At 32.5% G+C, this 18,387-nt stretch overlaps 1 protein-coding gene across 1 annotated transcript in view; it reads right to left on the bottom strand.

Moving 5' to 3' along the window:
• Window positions 1–14,519, bottom strand: part of LOC143072046 (scavenger receptor cysteine-rich domain-containing protein DMBT1-like) — a 61,304-nt gene extending 46,785 nt beyond the window's left edge. The window contains exons 1-7 of the mRNA XM_076246827.1: window positions 14,431–14,519; window positions 8,944–9,021; window positions 8,362–8,500; window positions 6,193–6,380; window positions 4,854–4,992; window positions 1,927–2,114; window positions 440–578 (exon numbers count right to left, since the gene is read on the bottom strand). Of these exons, the coding sequence (XP_076102942.1) occupies window positions 440–578; window positions 1,927–2,114; window positions 4,854–4,992; window positions 6,193–6,380; window positions 8,362–8,500; window positions 8,944–9,004 (854 nt within the window). The 5' untranslated portion in view covers window positions 9,005–9,021; window positions 14,431–14,519. The remainder of the gene's footprint in view (window positions 1–439; window positions 579–1,926; window positions 2,115–4,853; window positions 4,993–6,192; window positions 6,381–8,361; window positions 8,501–8,943; window positions 9,022–14,430) is intronic.
• Window positions 14,520–18,387: the final 3,868 nt, after the last annotated feature.

The following is an 18,387-nucleotide window of genomic DNA, read 5'->3' on the forward strand; positions in this document are numbered from 1 at the left end:
GACATGAAAGTTTTAAACAGGAATATCCCACTTTAGATAGATAAAATAGGATACTAAATTTTGCAAATCTTTATAAAAAATAATATTTTGTTGACGGTATATATAAGTCAGATAATGCATATTCATAACCGAACTGTTGGAATGCAAAGTATATCACACAGAACGATAAAACTATTCCCGTCTCAGAAGATGGCATGGTTTGTTTTTTCAGCTTTAAACGTACTTTATTGTAAAGGATTGAACATACGTGTTGAATCAGTACTTAAATTTTAAAGTCATGTATATAATGATGAAACACAAAATTGAACTTGCTTTTAAGATTCACTAATAATGTTTGCATAATCAGACTTCATACTTTTTTGTATAATACATTTGTTTTATCAAAATAGTATATTACATGCAATCATCTTTGTCGTCATGTTTTTAACGTAATACTCACCAATACCCAAGCTGTTTGCATGCCACTTCTGCATCAACATTATCGAAGTTTTTATAACAAATTGTGCCCCATTCCCCTTTATAATTTATTTCAAGTCGTCCTTGGTTCACAGCAATACCTGCATAGATACGCAAACCACCTGCAAAGAAGAATTATTCATCTACATAAGATGAGTTTTTTTGGTAATCGCTGCTTCGAATTATGATGACCTACCGGTTTTTTTATTTGAAGTATTTGGTAGATTTAGTATATGTTGTTGTTTATAACACTACTGGATAAAATGACTGATATGCATAGAAGTTTGTTTGATAAGAAGTTGTAAAATTTGTATTGAAATCAGCTTCCCGTACATTAGTTTTTTTTTTGGTAATATGGCGGGAGACAAGAGAAAGGGGACGGGGGAATGGAGAAAGGTATCCCCTGTCCGACCATTCATAAATCTAGAACTGTAAAAGTGACGACATCAAAATTCAAATCTATTCTGTGTTTTTGTGGCAAAAAGCATTGTGCATAAGTTTTATATCAGTTGGTTGAGGAAGACTTAAGTTAGAGAATGGAAACTAATTTTGTAAAAACAGACGTACACTATGATAAGTACATTCGGAGCAATGTACAAACAAACAAGGATACAACTCAATGCCCCTTTTGCTACGGCGGAGGCATAAAAATGTACATTTATGAAATAAAATAAAACCCCGCGAAACTTCATGAATTGTTTTTGCACAAAGACGTTATGGCTAAACCTGACGTCATATAGATGAAAACTAACAAACTGAAGGTCATAACGTTACTTATACGATTCAAATTTTGATAAAATGACATCAAAACGACGATTTTGAGGTAGGTGTTGTTTTATTTTCGATAATATTGTAGTTATCGAACATTGGTTACTCAAAGCAATTCAAAATGGCGGGTCCCTCCTTTTTTCAATTATTTGAATTCGAGTTATCTCCATGTGTACGCAAACCTTACCTTAAGATACTTTAAGTAAATTTGCATATAGATTCCTGGATCAATTACTAGTATATTAGAAGCATTGTTCCAACCAACAACAAAAAGGTTCATTTTCAAGTACAGTAGAAAATTAAACATATTCTGACTAAAACGTACACTTCATTAGTTATATGCAGTCACATAGTATCATGTATTTTCTTGAGTTGACCTGTTTTTAATTTGACCGTTTCGTTTACCAAAAACTCGTGATAACGTATAAATAGGAAATATTCTCAAGGTAATAACGCACGTGTGTTACTGAAGATATAGCTTGCACTCTAAAATGCAGGCATTACTAAATTATTAATTGTATGTACATGCTTACAAAACAGAATTGTTAGCGACGACGTTCTATATAGTATGTTGTTTCGTCTAGCAGGATTGTAACCGAAGTTCAGTGTTATATTGCATAAATATTGCGGAAGGGTAACGGTTTAAAAGCTACGTAAAATCCACGTGATTGCTTAATAGGTGTTTTTCGTACAAACCCATACCTTCATTTTCTGGTGAACAGCTTAGAAAACAATGAACCCCAACATCATCATGATGGCTGCAGTGTTCTATATTTATTTCAAAGGAACAATTCAGCAATCTACCTTCTGACCCAGAACACGTAACATCATTTAACCAAATGACACCGTTACCATTATTTGTGATTCTAGGTGGATGCATGATTCCTGAACTATAAATAAATGAAAGATATCTAGTGTTAGATATTCGATACTTTCTGATTTGATTCAGCAACACACTAACATGTCTCCATACAAATGTACAAATTTTGTTGGGTTTTAAAAGCCGCTGCAGATATGTATAACTAAACACATATATATATAATTTATTAACAGTTAAAAACAAATGTTGTTAACTACCATTGTCAAGTGTTTTCTTATGATCAATATAGCAGGGAAACATAATACAAGTATTAACGTTATTATTGCATATATCAATTATATCTGCTCTAAAACATAGTTTGTTCATTACAAACTATAGGTAATTCTTTTTCAGAATCAACCTGAACGATACCAGGTTTCAATGAATAAAGGCAACAGCAGTATACCACTGTTCAAAATTCATAAATCGGTAGAGAAAAAACAAATGCGGGTTACAAACTTAAACTGAAAGAAACATGTCAAATACAAGAGAACTACGACCCAACTGAAAACGTAACACACAGAGAAACGAACCATAATGTAACAATGGCCATCTTTCGGACTTGGTACAGGGCGTTTAATGAAAAAAAATGGTTGGTTGAACCTTGTTTTGTGGCATGCCAACCCTCCTGCTTTAATGGCAGTGTTAATTATAATATTACAATTACAACATTACACGACATTGTTACAATAAATAAAAAGATGAATGGGAGAAGATATAGGACAGAGAAACAAACGATTAATAGCCATTCAAAGGTACCAGGTTAAACACTATTTGTATACACCAAACGCGCGCTACGTCCACACACAACTATGTTCATATGTAAAAAGTTTGAAACAACTACCAAGTTAAAGATCGCAGAGGACCAAAAGTTCCAAAAAGTTGTTAAGCCAGGATTATCCGCCTGGGACGAAACATCGTCATTATCAAGAATAATACATAATTTTGCAAACAGTTTTTTTTTTCTCATAAAATGACTATTTAAAAGATATGCATTATTAAACTGAAGTGGTGACTAGGTATAGAATTAAAAACGAATAAATAACAAAATCACAGCCCAGTTAGCTATAGGCAACGCAACGCTTAAAGTGATGTCATATATAAAATATAAAATATGCTCCAAAGCGTAAAATAATGACCTTTTTGAGGTCAATATTTTTGTCGATAAAATGAAAACTATAATTTACTTTCAAATTATATTCGTCTATTAGTTTGTAGTTGCCGATTTGGGAATTTATTTTCAATGATAGGTGTAAAAGAAACCGTCGTTGGCCGCATATTGGTTAAAAAAATAATAACGTGAAGTTTTGTTAATTTATTGCTACCAGACCGAAACATTATTATATATGTGCAATGCATTTTAATGTAGTCTTTTAAAGAATAAAGCCAGATTTAACATATTCATGTGTAAGATTTTGAAAATCTTATTGAAACAAACTGAATAGGTTGTTTGATTTTTGGTTTATTGTTTAAAGTCTAAAGGCAAATATTCATGGATGTTCAGGACGATACACACTGAACAGGAAATAAAACTGTGACTTACATGTACTTATACTCGACATCGTGTCATTTCTTATCTTTTTAAAAATTATGCATACATTTTACTCCATCAAATTATCAACTTTTAAGATATTCGTATATTCTATTAAATAACGTTGACGTGACTCCCAATAGGGTCGATTGGGAAGGGTATACAATTATATCATAAGTATCTGGTAAAAACATGTATTGCTATTCAAAAGACAATCTTTCTGAATATTTCATCCAATTGGATTTAAATTGTTAAAAAAAAATAAAAAAAAATTCCGCGATAGATGTGTCATTACAAATACAAAATAAACATACTCCCTTTAATATGATCTAAGTTGGTACAATAAATTACGTACAATGTGTCTTGTATTTGTCATACACTGTTCTTAAATGGTCACAACTCATTTCTGTCTTTCTTCATGCAGTTGCAGTAATATCTTTATTTTGTATGGATGATCAATTTTAAAAGGTGATGTATAGGTTAATTATTGAGTTTTATTTCATATTCTAAATGAGGCGTAGTGCGTATCAAGACATGAAAGTTTTAAACAGGAATATCCCACTTTAGATAGATATTTTTGCGCCTGTCCCAAGTCAGGAGCCTCTGGCCTTTGTTAGTCTTGTATTTTTTTAATTTTAGTTTCTTGTGTACAATTTGGAAATTAGTATGGCGTTCATTATCACTGAACTAGTATATATTTGTTTAGGGGCCAGTTGAAGGACGCCTCCGGGTGCGGGAATTTCTCGCTACATTGAAGACCTGTTGGTGACCTTCTGCTGTTGTTTTTTATTTGGTCGGGCTGTTGTCTCTTTGACACATTCCCCATTTCCATTCTCAATTTTAAAATAGGATACTAAATTTTGCAAATCTTTATAAAAAATAATATTTTTTTGACGGTATATATAAGTCAGATAATGCATATTCATAACCGAACTGTTCGAATGCAAAGTATATCACACAGAACGATAAAACTATTCCCGTCTCAGAAGATGGCATGGTTTGTTTTTTCAGCTTTAAACGTACTTTATTGTAAAGGATTGAACATACGTGTTGAATCAGTACTTAAATTTTAAAGTCATGTATATAATGATGAAACAAAAACTTGAACTTGCTTTTAAGATTCACTAATAATGTTTGCATAATCAGACTTCATACTTTTTTGTATAATACATTTGTTTTATCAAAATAGTTTATTACATGCAATCATCTTTGTCGTCATGTTTTTAACGTAATACTCACCAATACCCAAGCTGTTTGCATGCCACTTCTGCATCAACATTATCAAAGTTTTTATAACAAATTGTTCCCCATTCACCTTTATAATTTATTTCAAGTCGTCCTTGGTTCACAGCAATACCTGCAGAGATACGCAAACCACCTACAAAGAAGAATTATTCATCTACATAAGAAGAATGTTTTTGGTAATCGCTGCTTCGAATTATGATGACCTACCGGTTTTTTTATTTGAAGTATTTGGTAGATTTAGTATATGTTGTTGTTTATAGCACTACTGGATAATATGTTTTTATGAATAAGAATGCCTTGTTATTTGAAACTTGAAAACTAGATTATCTTTAAATGAAAATGTTCGAAACATTTTGTTTAGTTATAGGCGCCGATTATCATTCATATACCTTTCAGACCAATAACATGAACATATAATTTAAGGCTTACGATGCAAAGGAAATTTAACGAAAACTTATTTTGGAATCAAATGCATGTGCATCTTACGGAGACACTCTATTACCGATAAAAAGAAGGCGCAGCTTAATGTTACTACATAGAACAAAAATGCATTTATATATATACACATGTATTGCTATGTCAAAACTAATGAATAATAAAAACAGACTGTGTATTTAACTATTACATTTGTTCAAACATTTCTCTTGTTTTTTGATACGCAGGAATGTAAGTTTTACATTTTATTAGTGATCAACATATCTCATTGTAGATGTGTTTAAGGAAATTTGTCCGGTCAAACCTTTACAAATTCCGATCTTATTTAGTCAGACCAAAAGGAACTGTAGGAATTCGTGAAGCTTCTGTCATAGTATAGTTGAAACTCTGCGTTATATCTTGTGTAAGAGGTATAATGAATTCTGATCTGTTTTGAATCCTATAAGTCAAGAACACTAGTACAATGTAGACAGTTTTTTTTATGTATAGGTACACTCTTCCCATAAACAAACGATTGACAGAAACTGGAGTAACGTAAACGTGTGTAGCTTTTAACGTCTTTTATGTAAGCATTCGTAGCTTTAAATATCGGTCACATAGCAAACATCTGGCCTTGCGGTCATAAAACAAAAAAAAATTGTGTACTCATTCTTCAAAATTAACCAATACAAATCTTGGATTTCATGTTTCGAGCATGATTTTTGTTCTTCGATCACTGAGCAAAGTTTTATGATTTCAACCCCAGATGTCTTGAGTAGACACGAGTTGTGACCATTGCATACTATTAGCCGTTAAACAGTATAGTAAATGCATATTTAGGACAACTACAATAACATTATATAGTACACATTGATACTATAACTTTAGTTATCTGTTATACTTATGAACAAACTCATACCTTGATCTTCTGTTGAACAGCTGAGGAAACAATGGATACCAACATCTTCATTATGACGGCAGTTAGTGGAATCGTCATTGTATGCACAATTCAGTAATTTACTTTCTGAACCAGAGCAATGCACCTCATTTAACCAAATTGCACCTTTACCATCAGTAACCAAAGATGCAGGGTGCATTTTTCCTGAGCTACATATACATATATACAAATTTACATGAAGTATCAGGTACTTTCACATTTTCATATAAATATATGTATTTATTGATACAGTTTTTCTAAACAAAATGCCCTATTGATGTATAGGATTAATTCATTGTCGACTCGTGAAACGAATTGATGACAGAATTACAAAAAAAAATAAAGAATAAAATTATTTTTTTGACGTTTTTCTGTAAGGTGTTATTTTTTTAATAAATGTGCAATACATTATCCATATAAAAGCGTTTGTGTATTAAGTTCACTTTTTCTCCTTTAGAATATTTACACAGGAGTTCCATACGGTTCTTTATAGTGTCCTCTAATATTTCTTATTTATCTTAATGCAATTGCTGATGATTTGATAACTCTAATCCGATGGTTTGTGTTTCGACAATATCGTATGTACTTTGTGTTTTATTTACATAGAATGAATACGTCACTTATGATTTTGTATAACTTGGGTTATTCCCTTTCATCACTTTTGCAAATATAATATGTTCAACTATAACAACAACTGACCATAGACTAGATGAATGTTTATTACGCCGAATTAAAATTTGAAATCTTTAAAAAAAAAATGCATCTATAATATTAAACGAGAAGACCTCATTTTTTGTGTCGCTTCTTTTCCTCCCACGATGAATTATCATCATGTCTCTGTGTCCTATAGGTACCATGATTAGTCGCATTTGTCATCCATTCTTATGACTATTCAGTTTGGATAATTTGGTAGAAAAAACGAAAATTAAGGCGTCCGAAAATTGCTTCCTTCATCAATCCGACTGCATGTCACACATGACTTCCGGTTTTATCGTGTTGAGAACCAATCGTATGATAGATAACAAAAATGAAAAAATAAACAAGCCAATCAGAGCGTTGTCAACATCGTGGTTTTTATATCGTAAGAACCACTACTTTTATACTTCGGTTTTAACTTTTACACATAGTTTTTAAAACTTCTCGGACGTGGAAAAAAAGGACAACTATTTTTGCGATTATCTACATTTATACTATGATTTATACTACTACAATATATAGAGACTGTCTATATAATATAGCACTGAGTTTCCGCCATCAAACCGACTTTTAAGTCAGACATGACCACCGGGGAATATAACAGAAACCCACATAATAGTTTTTGAATAAAAAAAAGAGAGGGCTTAGAAATATTGACCTGTCTCCGTGTACCTATATGACTTTTGATGTCATTTCTTAAATTATCCAGACATAATTTTTGTTACAAAAATTAGGCTTAAATAGTTAACATGCTTTCAACCAAGCTTGAAATGTCCGCAATTTTGCTTTTAAATGTAAGTCAAACAGGACTTCCGCTTTTAAACTAGCACATAAATTAAGAGTACTCGTGGACAGAACAATATTTTGGCGTTGATAGAAACTATCCAAAAAATAAAGCAGTGATCGTCTAGGAGAAACAAAGCATTGTTAATAACACACATACTTTATTTATAATATACGTATGTACATGTATGTATGTATGTTCTGTATCTTCCTCCTTTAGTAGGAACACCACCATGGGTTATGGTGTAAAAAGGAAGACATTAAACACACTGTATCGGTACATATTTAATGTGAATTACGTATCCAGTTTCCTAGCCTGGCCGTGACAGGTCTTTTACCAGAAAGTTTCTACGTATGTTCATAGTATACAGAAACGCGAAAATAATGGAATTGAACAGACAAAATGACTTTGGACTTTGGAAACAAGGGAGAGGACTTAAAATGTTTCCATGAACTTATGCATTTTGATACCTTTTTTATATTCTCCAGGTATGAAATCTTTGACTGAAATTCCCCACACACAAAATCTCACAAGCTCTAATGCCCGCGGGTGTGATCTACTTCCAAAGGTTAATGTAAAACCAGAACTATGTACACATTGTGGTTGAAAAAAATGACAAGTATCAATTTGTAAAAATGTAATACTAATATATTGAAAAATGTCACACATACCAGTATCCAAGCTGTTTACAAGCTACTCCTGCATCAACATTATCAAAGTGATTGTCACAAACTGTTCCCCATTCACCTTTGTGATAGATTTCTAGTCGTCCGCGGTTCTCAGTGAAACCCGATGTAATGCGCAAACCACCTTCAAAAAATTGACGAGTGCTTGATAAATGAAAAAATAAATAAAAATAAAACCGCACAAAATACTGAAAAAGACATACTTGCTCTTATTTAAAGAAATCAGGTAGATTGGTTCGGCAGAATAAAATTTCATTCTCTGGTGCACTCTATTTAACAGTATGACTAAAATTCCAAGAAGTCAGGTAGATTAGTTTGGACATATCTTCGATTATGCACTTAATAAGATACACAATGGGTGCAATAATCAAGGTATGCATAGGTAGACAACACACAACCAACATTCAAATCAGAAATAAGCTAACTTGGATTGTTTGATATTGCAAGTCAGTATAATTATACAAAAAATACTTCTACGTATTGATATATGTATGTCGATGTAAAGGTCACCTCACAATGAATTTGTATATGAGGGCTAAAAATGCAGAAATGTATTGCGTAACAAACCCGATAGCTGACAGTTGACCACACATGCCAATTTCATCGCAGTCAGAAGTAGAATCCACATCAGTTGTTTTAATCTGCCTGTAGAATAAGATATTTTATTAATTCAGCTCATGAATAATAGCGTCAGTTCGGACTACTGCACTACAGCAGGATGTATGTGGTGCAGTTTTCTATAAATTCGGAAAAAAAGTCGGATAGCACAACGTGTTGTATGTTATATTTGTTTTAGTCGATAACGAACTGACAATAATCGATACACATAAACCCGATTTCAACAAGGTGTAATTAAAGAAAAAATCAAGATCAATTTCATATGTGGCACCCCTAATGAAAAGTTGATTAATATCATAAAATAATCGTTTAAATTTTTAAACTTAGAATTATTTCAACAGCACTGATAAATCAAAATTATTTAATTAGTGGTTCAATACATTACTACACGATCAAAACCCCGTGAGATGTTTCTCGATTTGATCTCATATTAGCAGTTACTGGTGATATCTGCAATAATAACTTTTATTATAATAGATTTGTTTCTTTAATAAATTATAAAAATCACAAAAACACATTCCCAATCATTCAAAACCAGTTGTAGAAAACTGGGTTAAACACATCTATTTTGAAGCAATAAAAACATTATCTGTGTAAACCAAACCAATTTTTGACATAATTTCCATTTTCAATTTCCCAAAACATGGAGATATTGGCTATTTGAAGTATGAATTTCTTTAGAACTATCGGACATTGTTTGATTGTTTTACGTCATATTTTCTTTATTTATATCAATAATTGTAAGAATCTTTAAACTACATTGTACACCTTGACAGGATCGTACCAAAGACTTTTCATTTTACATTTCATCAATTGACTGTCTGCCAGAACTGATTGTAACTGGAAGTGTTTCAATCGTACCTTTTATGTGTATTATTGTTTACGTGTTTGGTAAGCCTTTACTAAAATGTTGTATATTTCATTTATCGGAATATTATATATTTTTGAAGTGGTAAACTTTGTACATTGGGCAACGAGTAAGGGAAATTTCTACTCCAACCAGAAAATAGGTTTTTTGATTGAACTGAAAACGGGAACTTATAAACGAATGGCAGTAATAGCAATTTTTTTCAAGAGTATAGTGTTCTTCTTCCGTACATGAAACAATGTTTAACTATCTACTAGACACGGGAATTTAGTTCCGTTATGCTTCCGAAACTTTGTATGTTTATGGTATAGAATACCTCATCCTTGTCTATCGTTTTAATATACATTGATTCAATTTCACCTTGGATATATTTCGAGTATTATTTAAGAAAACAAATTGACATGTGACAATCGTTTTGAAATTGATATACTAGTTGATATAACGTTAACTTGTGCATTAAACAAACCACCTCTTGGTATATTGGTGTAAGAACTTAACCACTAGTTATCTTTCCTTTACAAATGCACATATTTGTTAAGTTGTGATGATCACACTAAGCTTTGACGCAAATTAAATTATGAATATAATTATTATAACTGACAAATTACTTTTACACATTTTTTATACAATTTGTTTGGTCCTTAAAAACAATCCCACACTGAACTTCTAACTTAAAAATCATTAAAGCAATACCGTACATAACACTAAGTGATGGATGTTTTTAACAAATTGTCAAACAAAACTATCTTTCCAAGTGCGATCAAACGTAACTTGCATACTAGTTAGGTAGTATGGAATTAATACCGTATATTTTAGTAACATTACTCCTTTTAATTTTTTGTGACAAATACACGAATATATCAGAGTACAAACCAAGATTGTGTAAACATGGGGAACAGGGACACATGCATTGTTATTTGAACTCGTTCAGACAAAATATTTGATTTAAACAACCTAAGAATTTAGTTTTTGTAACGAAATGTTTATTTAAATGTATAATAGAATTTCAACAAAAAAAAATCGATGATTTTTAAAAATGTATATTTTAGATTTGTTAGTACACGTCAATTGAATACAAAATGGCAAAATTACCTGTAAGAGACTTTATTATTGATCCATTATGATTGTTGTCACATAGCTATCTTTTTAACTATGCACAATTGTATAACGACCTTGATATTTTCAATAGAATTGAACTTTTTTAGTGAACGGGTATAAATACAAGATTGGTTACTACTTTTTCAATATCCTGACTCGGATGGTATAATTAGATAAAGTCTCTCCCATGTGAGATAACTTATCAGAAGAGTAGTGAATACATTTCTTTATATTAATTAATCTCCAATGCGTTTATAGCTTTCCTTCCCGAAGATAGTGATCAATGTAAAAATGTACCAAACATAACAGTTGAGTTACTACAAGTGTCCGTACTAATTGTTGTATATAAATCAACACATATTTGTTTTTAAATGTTTAATGGCGGTTGATTCAAAAGTATTTTATGACTGGATCAATTTGATACTGTTCGCGGTCGGTCGCTTGAAATCTACGTTTTAGTTACTAGACGATATAACAGGAAAAATAAACTTAACACACAATTAAAAATATGAGATCATATGGTATGATTCCATTAATACAACTTAGCTACGCTTTCTGTGTATTGTTAACGAAGCCGGTATGCATATATATATAAATATATATATATACAACTCGTCTAAACATCAACCCAACAATGTTTAGACGAGTTGTATATACATTATGTACACAACCATGTATCACCATCATTGATAGCGATCCAATGGATACATCTGTTGTAGAGTTGTCACTGAATCAGACGTACTTATAAATATATAGGGAAGAACCAAAAATTTGCGAAAGCAAATTTACAGATCTAACATTGTTGGGTTGATGTTTAGACGAGTTGTATATACATTATGTACACAGCCATGTATCACCATCATTGATGGCGATCCGATGGATACATCTGTTGTAGGGTTGTCACTGACTCAGACGTACTTATAAATATAATTATTTTCTGTGACTGTATCTTACATTAATTTGTAGGATCCTTTACTATAGGTAATTTAGCTGATCTTTAACAATAACATCTTCATGCCTTATATATCATGTACTGCAGTACGCCGCTAGATTAAAACTGACGTGGAAAGGTAACACACGGCCAGCGAAAGCTCTTTTTATAAGAGCCCAGATGGTCGTGTGGTCTAGCGGGACGGCTGCAGTGCAGGCGATTTGGTGTCACGATATCACAGAAGCATGAGTTCGAATCCCGGCGGGGGAAGAACCAAAAATTTGCGAAAGCAAATTTACAGATCTAACATTGTTGGGTTGATGTTTAGACGAGTTGTATATACATTATGTACACAGCCATGTATCACCATCATTGATGGCGATCCGATGGATACATCTGTTGTAGGGTTGTCACTGACTCAGACGTACTTATAAATATAATTATTTTCTGTGACTGTATCTTACATTAATTTGTAGGATCCTTTACTATAGGTAATTTAGCTGATCTGTAACAATAACATCTTCATGCCTTATATATCATGTACTGCAGTACGCCGCTAGATAAAAACTGACGTGGAAAGGTAACACACGGCCAGCGAAAGCTCTTTTTATAAGAGCCCAGATGGTCGTGTGGTCTAGCGGGACGGCTGCAGTGCAGGCGATTTGGTGTCACGATATCACAGTAGCATGAGTTCGAATCCCGGCGAGGGAAGAACCAAAAATTTGCGAAAGCAAATTTACAGATCTAACATTGTTGGGTTGATGTTTAGACGAGTTGTATATATATATATATATATATATATCAACATCAGTTGTTCGACCTGTTAGTCAAATGCGTTTTGTTTAAATATACTTTTTCACTTTTCTGGTCTTTTGGAAAATGTTGTTTGTGCTGTTTTTAGACCCTTCTACAACGAAATTTGTTTAACATGCACACGTATAAAATTTGCTGTTTTTATCCAACGCAATCATAGGTTTGAACGTAGTTTTCAATTTAGACTCGTATATAATATATTATATATATATAACTCGTCTAAACATCAACCCAACAATGTTAGATCTGTAAATTTGCTTTCGCAAATTTTTGTTTCTTCCCTCGCCGGGATTCGACCCCATGCTACTGTGATATCTGACACCAAATCGCCTGCACTGCAGCCGTCCCGCTAGACCACACGACCACCTGGGCTCTCAAAAAAAGAGCTTTCGCTGGCCATGTGTTACCTTTCCACGTCAGTTTTAATCTCGCGGCGTACTACAGTACATGATATATAAGGCATGAAGATGTTATTGTTACAGATCAGCTAAATTATCTATAGTAAAGGATCCTACAAATTAATGTAAGATACAGTCACAGAAAATAATTATATTTATAAGTACGTCTGAGTCGGTGACAACCCTGCAACATATGTATCCATCGGATCGCCATCAATGATGGTGATACATGGCTGTGTACATAATATATATACAACTCGTCTTAACATCAACCCAACAATGTTAGATCTGTAAATTTGCTTTCGCAAATGTTTGGTTCTTCCCTCGCCGGGATTCGAACCCATGCTACTGTGATATCGTGACACCAAATCGCCTGCACTGTAGCCGTCCCGCTAGACCACACGACCACCTGGGCTCTCAAAAAAGAGCTTTCGCTGGCCATGTGTAACCTTTCCACGTCAGTTTTAATCTAGCGGCGTACTACAGTACATGATATATAAGGCATGAAGATGTTATTGTTACAGATCAGCTAAATTATCTATAGTAAAGGATCCTACAAATTAATGTAAGATACAGTCACATAAATTAATTATATTCATAAGTACGTCTGAGTCAGTGACAACCCTGCAACATATGTATCCATATATATATATATATATACTTTCCGGAGATAGTGATCAATGTAAACATTGATCACTATCTCCGTAAAGGAAAAGTATTAATTAATATATACGAATCTAAATTTAAAACCACGTTCAAACCTATGATTGCGTTGGATAAAAAATGCATGTTGTATACGTGTGTATGTAAAACAAATTTCGTTGTAGAAGTGTCTTAATACAGCACAAACAACATTTTCCAAAAGACCAAGAAAGTAAAAAAGTGTATTTATATATATATATATTCCATTTGTGGTCTTTTTGGAACATGGTGTTTGTGCTGAATTGCGACTTCTCTAAAACAAAATGTGTTTACATGCAGACGTAGAAAAATTGCAGCTTTTATCCAACGCAATCATAGGTTTGAACGTTGTTTTCAATTGAGACTTGTATACATATATATATGTATAAAGAACATGTGTTATCCGAAATATTTATAAATGTTTGCATTTAATTTTTTTTTCGTTATTGGTTTTGTTTGTTCATTTTGTAGGCGCTTATACATATACATATCTACATATTTAACTTTTTAATACGCATATATCAAGCCAACGAATTTCTTTTTAAATTGAAATTAATCGCAGAAATTGAGGGTGTACCATCTAAAATATTTATGTTTCAAATCAATGCAATAACATAAATACTACAATACAATTACGTCATACTCACTGGTTCCACTTCCAAAAATATATCTACAAATGTAAATTGGTGACAATTGATATCTGATATATTCAAATATTTTTTTTTAACTGCCAAGGTAGTGTTAATAAACATAATATCTTTTAAAAAACCTTTTCGTACATGTAACACATGAATAACTTTACGTTTTAATAGCATACCTAGGCGAATGGATTAAAAGTGACACAGTTATATTTGCCAGTGTAAATATTAAAATTCAGAAATATGTAAGCGGTATGTCATTTGGAAGAAAAACTAATATCAAAACCCAGACTTTTTTTATTAGGTTAATATAAGGGATAACGTGTTTCTAGGAATGCAGTTTCAAATATATAATACACTAACCAGATTCCATCAACTTCAGACTAGTGTTAGTTAAAAAGCTTGAAAGTGTAAAACGTACATTTAATAATCATCTATAGCATCCGTGTTTATTGACATTTTATTTGAAATACAAACATTAAGATAGATACATAACGTCGCTGGGCTTCTTAAATGTCGTATATGACTTTTTTGGCTAAAAATACTTTTTGACACCAATGGTTTGGGCGGGAGGAAATCTTTGGTATTACAGTTAGACCAATTAAAATGTGTGAAATAAGACATATTACAAAACTGCCTATGTCAGTTGTTTGTGAAATTTGCTTCCAAAATGCTGTATGAAAACTTGAAAATCGTTGTAGAAAGGCTTTGGGAAAAAACTAATTGTACATTTATTTATTTTTTTTGAAAATATTTTAAGTTCTTGGACAATCCAGAAAGTTTTTATATCACTGTTATTTACAAAAATGTCCAAGTTCACATACGACATTTTGGAAACATGCATTTGGCCAAAATTTTCAAAGCCTGTTTGTGAGATATTTTTTTCTTGAATAATTTGTAATGTACAACATTTTAGAAGCCCAGCGACGATAAGGTTTGCCAATGTTTTCATAGACAAAAAGATACACTTCGTCCCTGCAAATTATATCAACGTATTGGTCATTTGAAACACAATGTCTAAAAGTAGACGCTACGAAGATATTGACCCCACCATTTATTTTGCTATGAACAATTTAACCATGACTGAAATGTATTGTTATTCAGTTTTGACATATACGAGTAGCATATACTTACCCTGTCAAAAGTGTTAACTGTTAGGTTGCATTTCATTGAATACGTACCAGAGCATGACGCCTTTTGACATGATATCCTCCTGAATATTGTTGGGTTCGTTTTCCATTAATTTTTAAAACAGTTGCGTGTGATTTCTTGTATTTCGTATAGTGGCACAGTTTTTCTACTTATTAGTTTGAACATCCCTTTATCTGGGTTCTCTTATCCAAATTGCTTAACTTGTTTGTAAAGTGTCAAACGTTATCTTTGAGAAACTGGTATATTATCAAATTCGGCAAACATGTGTCAAGAAAAGTAACGACTATAAGCTTACATCTATAACCACATTTAACGCCGAACATAAATCGTATACTATTTCATTTGTGAATTTGACTTATCAGTTTGTCGTATAAGATATACTGGTGTTCTGTTCAATTAAATTTTCTGAAGACCCTTGATTTTTTAGTAAAATGGTACTCTCCATCATAAATTGAGAAAGAAAGCCGACCAAAGAGTAGACAACAGCCGAAGGCCACCAATGGGTCTTCATTGCATAGCTAATTCTAAAAGACTTTGTAATTGGTAGACTATTGCTTTTAAAACCAAAAACACCAATTCGTAACGTTATTTAATTGTCATTCTAATGATTTCCACATTTGATAATTTATCTGAAAAAAATACATTGCAAAGGTTTGTCCCCGTTTTCGATTGTTATTTGAAGTAACATATAACCTGAGTTGTTTCGTCTCTGTACAGAACATTTTGAGAAATGACATATTTCTCATGTTAACTGAATCGTCTGCATATACTAGTCAATACAAGTATATGCATGGTATATATGTAGCTTTATAAAACAGTGAGCAATTACATACAAATTTTTATGTTAGCCTTTATGATCTGTAAGTGCTATATACCTTTATTGATTTGTAATAGATTATACAGGTATCGGGAATGTTAATTAAAAAGTCAGCGGTGTTTGTGCTTGTTTTAATTAATCAAATAAATAATATGATGTAACAGTTTCATAACCGACATATGCAAGAGTTTACAATCAGTTTCAGCACGTTTGATATCTTACTAGCAATGAAGCCTATAGTCCGGCGGCTACAAACATATTTCAGACGAATTGTGCACATCCTGCTACAAGCATGAAATTTGCTAAGACCTTCCTCAACTATTACTCTTTTATTACAGATAGGGAGGCATTTGAAAAAAATGATTCACTTCCGGTAAAATCCAAAATGGCGGACTTTATACTTAAATCAGCAAACTATCGAAGGCCAGTGTTTGAAAAGGTGTTATTATCATGATATTATCATAATATTTGGTACAAGACTTTGTTATGTACTACTTTTTGATATATTATATAGACAGATAGAGTAGATGTATTTAGAAACTCTACTTCCGATAAAAACAACATAGCGGACATTGTACTAAAATAATCTTATTTTTTAGGGAGAGTAATTGAAATGTGTTTTAACGTATTGCTATTATCTTTACATTGTGCAGGAATCTTTCTTTTGTGCTTCTAATGGATACAATGTATAAGAAAACTGTCTTTAAAATCCCTACTTCCGGTAATAATCAAAATGGTGGACATAGACATATTCTTTCATTATTTAAATATTCAACTTTTTTCAAAATGTAAAGAAAATCTTGTTTTTTGTGCTGGTCATTTAACTTTTGGCTTTAAGTTATCCTCAAAACCCATAATTCTTTTTTTGTACATGTATAAATACAAAGTTGACACTTCGGGTTAAAAAAATATGGCGTAAACTACAAAGATGAGTCCTGAATCAATATCTTCGATGTAGAGTTTTGGATAGATTGTTTAAACAAAATAAAATCACTATTACACTTAAACATTTTTAAAAGTACTACTATCTGGCCAAGAATACCTGTTTATTCACAGTCACCACTACATGCACACAAAGCAGTGCACTGGAGACCCGATTTTCCACATTAACAACGACCGCGACATCCTTTCTTTCATCCACAATGTAAAAGCTTCTGACAAAATGATGAGGATTCAGATAGCGTTTTTTTAAGAGGGATCCTCTTTGTTCCTTCGCCATCCATTAGCGCCTGGACTGGGTAGCATAAGAGCCAATCCAAAGCCCGTCCCCCTAAACACCTGTCCCATGTCTCCCGTGCAGTCTTTGTTCTTTTCAAGCAAAAACAGAACCGTATCACAACCGGTAAAGGCTTTAATCACAATAAGTGTGTGTGTAATTATTCATTGCCTAGTGTATTTGAAACGTCATTCATAGATATTTTTCAAAGTGTTTTGCCTCCCCAAAAACAATCCTTAGTTCTTCTACCCCTATGTCACGGAAAAGCGAAACAGTAATGAATCATGACTCGTTTATGTTCGTGTTTCACTGCATTAGACACATGCAACATGATTCTAGTGTCAGCCTCCTAATGTGAACATGGTGCTAAATTTTAAATACATCATGTTGTGGATAACACTGAACATCCTTAGCATTTGTTGCTACAACTGCCATACTCATCAAAGATTTCATCCACTCTTGTTAAAGTTTCAATTTTATTAAGGTAATGACGTAATACCCAATCTGCATACTCGTTAGGAAACACATTGAAACTGTAACAACAGTGGATGTAGTCTCGGGTGCGTATATAGACAATATTGGAAATTTGAAGGCTGCGACAAGAAGCAGAGAGATGACGACAATAAGAAAGAACTTTTTAGTTTACATTCACAGCAGCTTGCTCAATAAAATGTTGAGGACAAGTTAGTAGTAGCAACAAATGCTTAAGATGATCAATGTTATCCACCACTTGATGATGTTTCAAGTTTAGCACCTTGTTAACACGAAGAGACTTACTCTA

This window comes from Mytilus galloprovincialis, chromosome 4, assembly GCF_965363235.1.
Source record: "Mytilus galloprovincialis chromosome 4, xbMytGall1.hap1.1, whole genome shotgun sequence".
In the NCBI taxonomy this organism is placed as follows: Eukaryota; Metazoa; Mollusca; class Bivalvia; order Mytilida; family Mytilidae; genus Mytilus; species Mytilus galloprovincialis.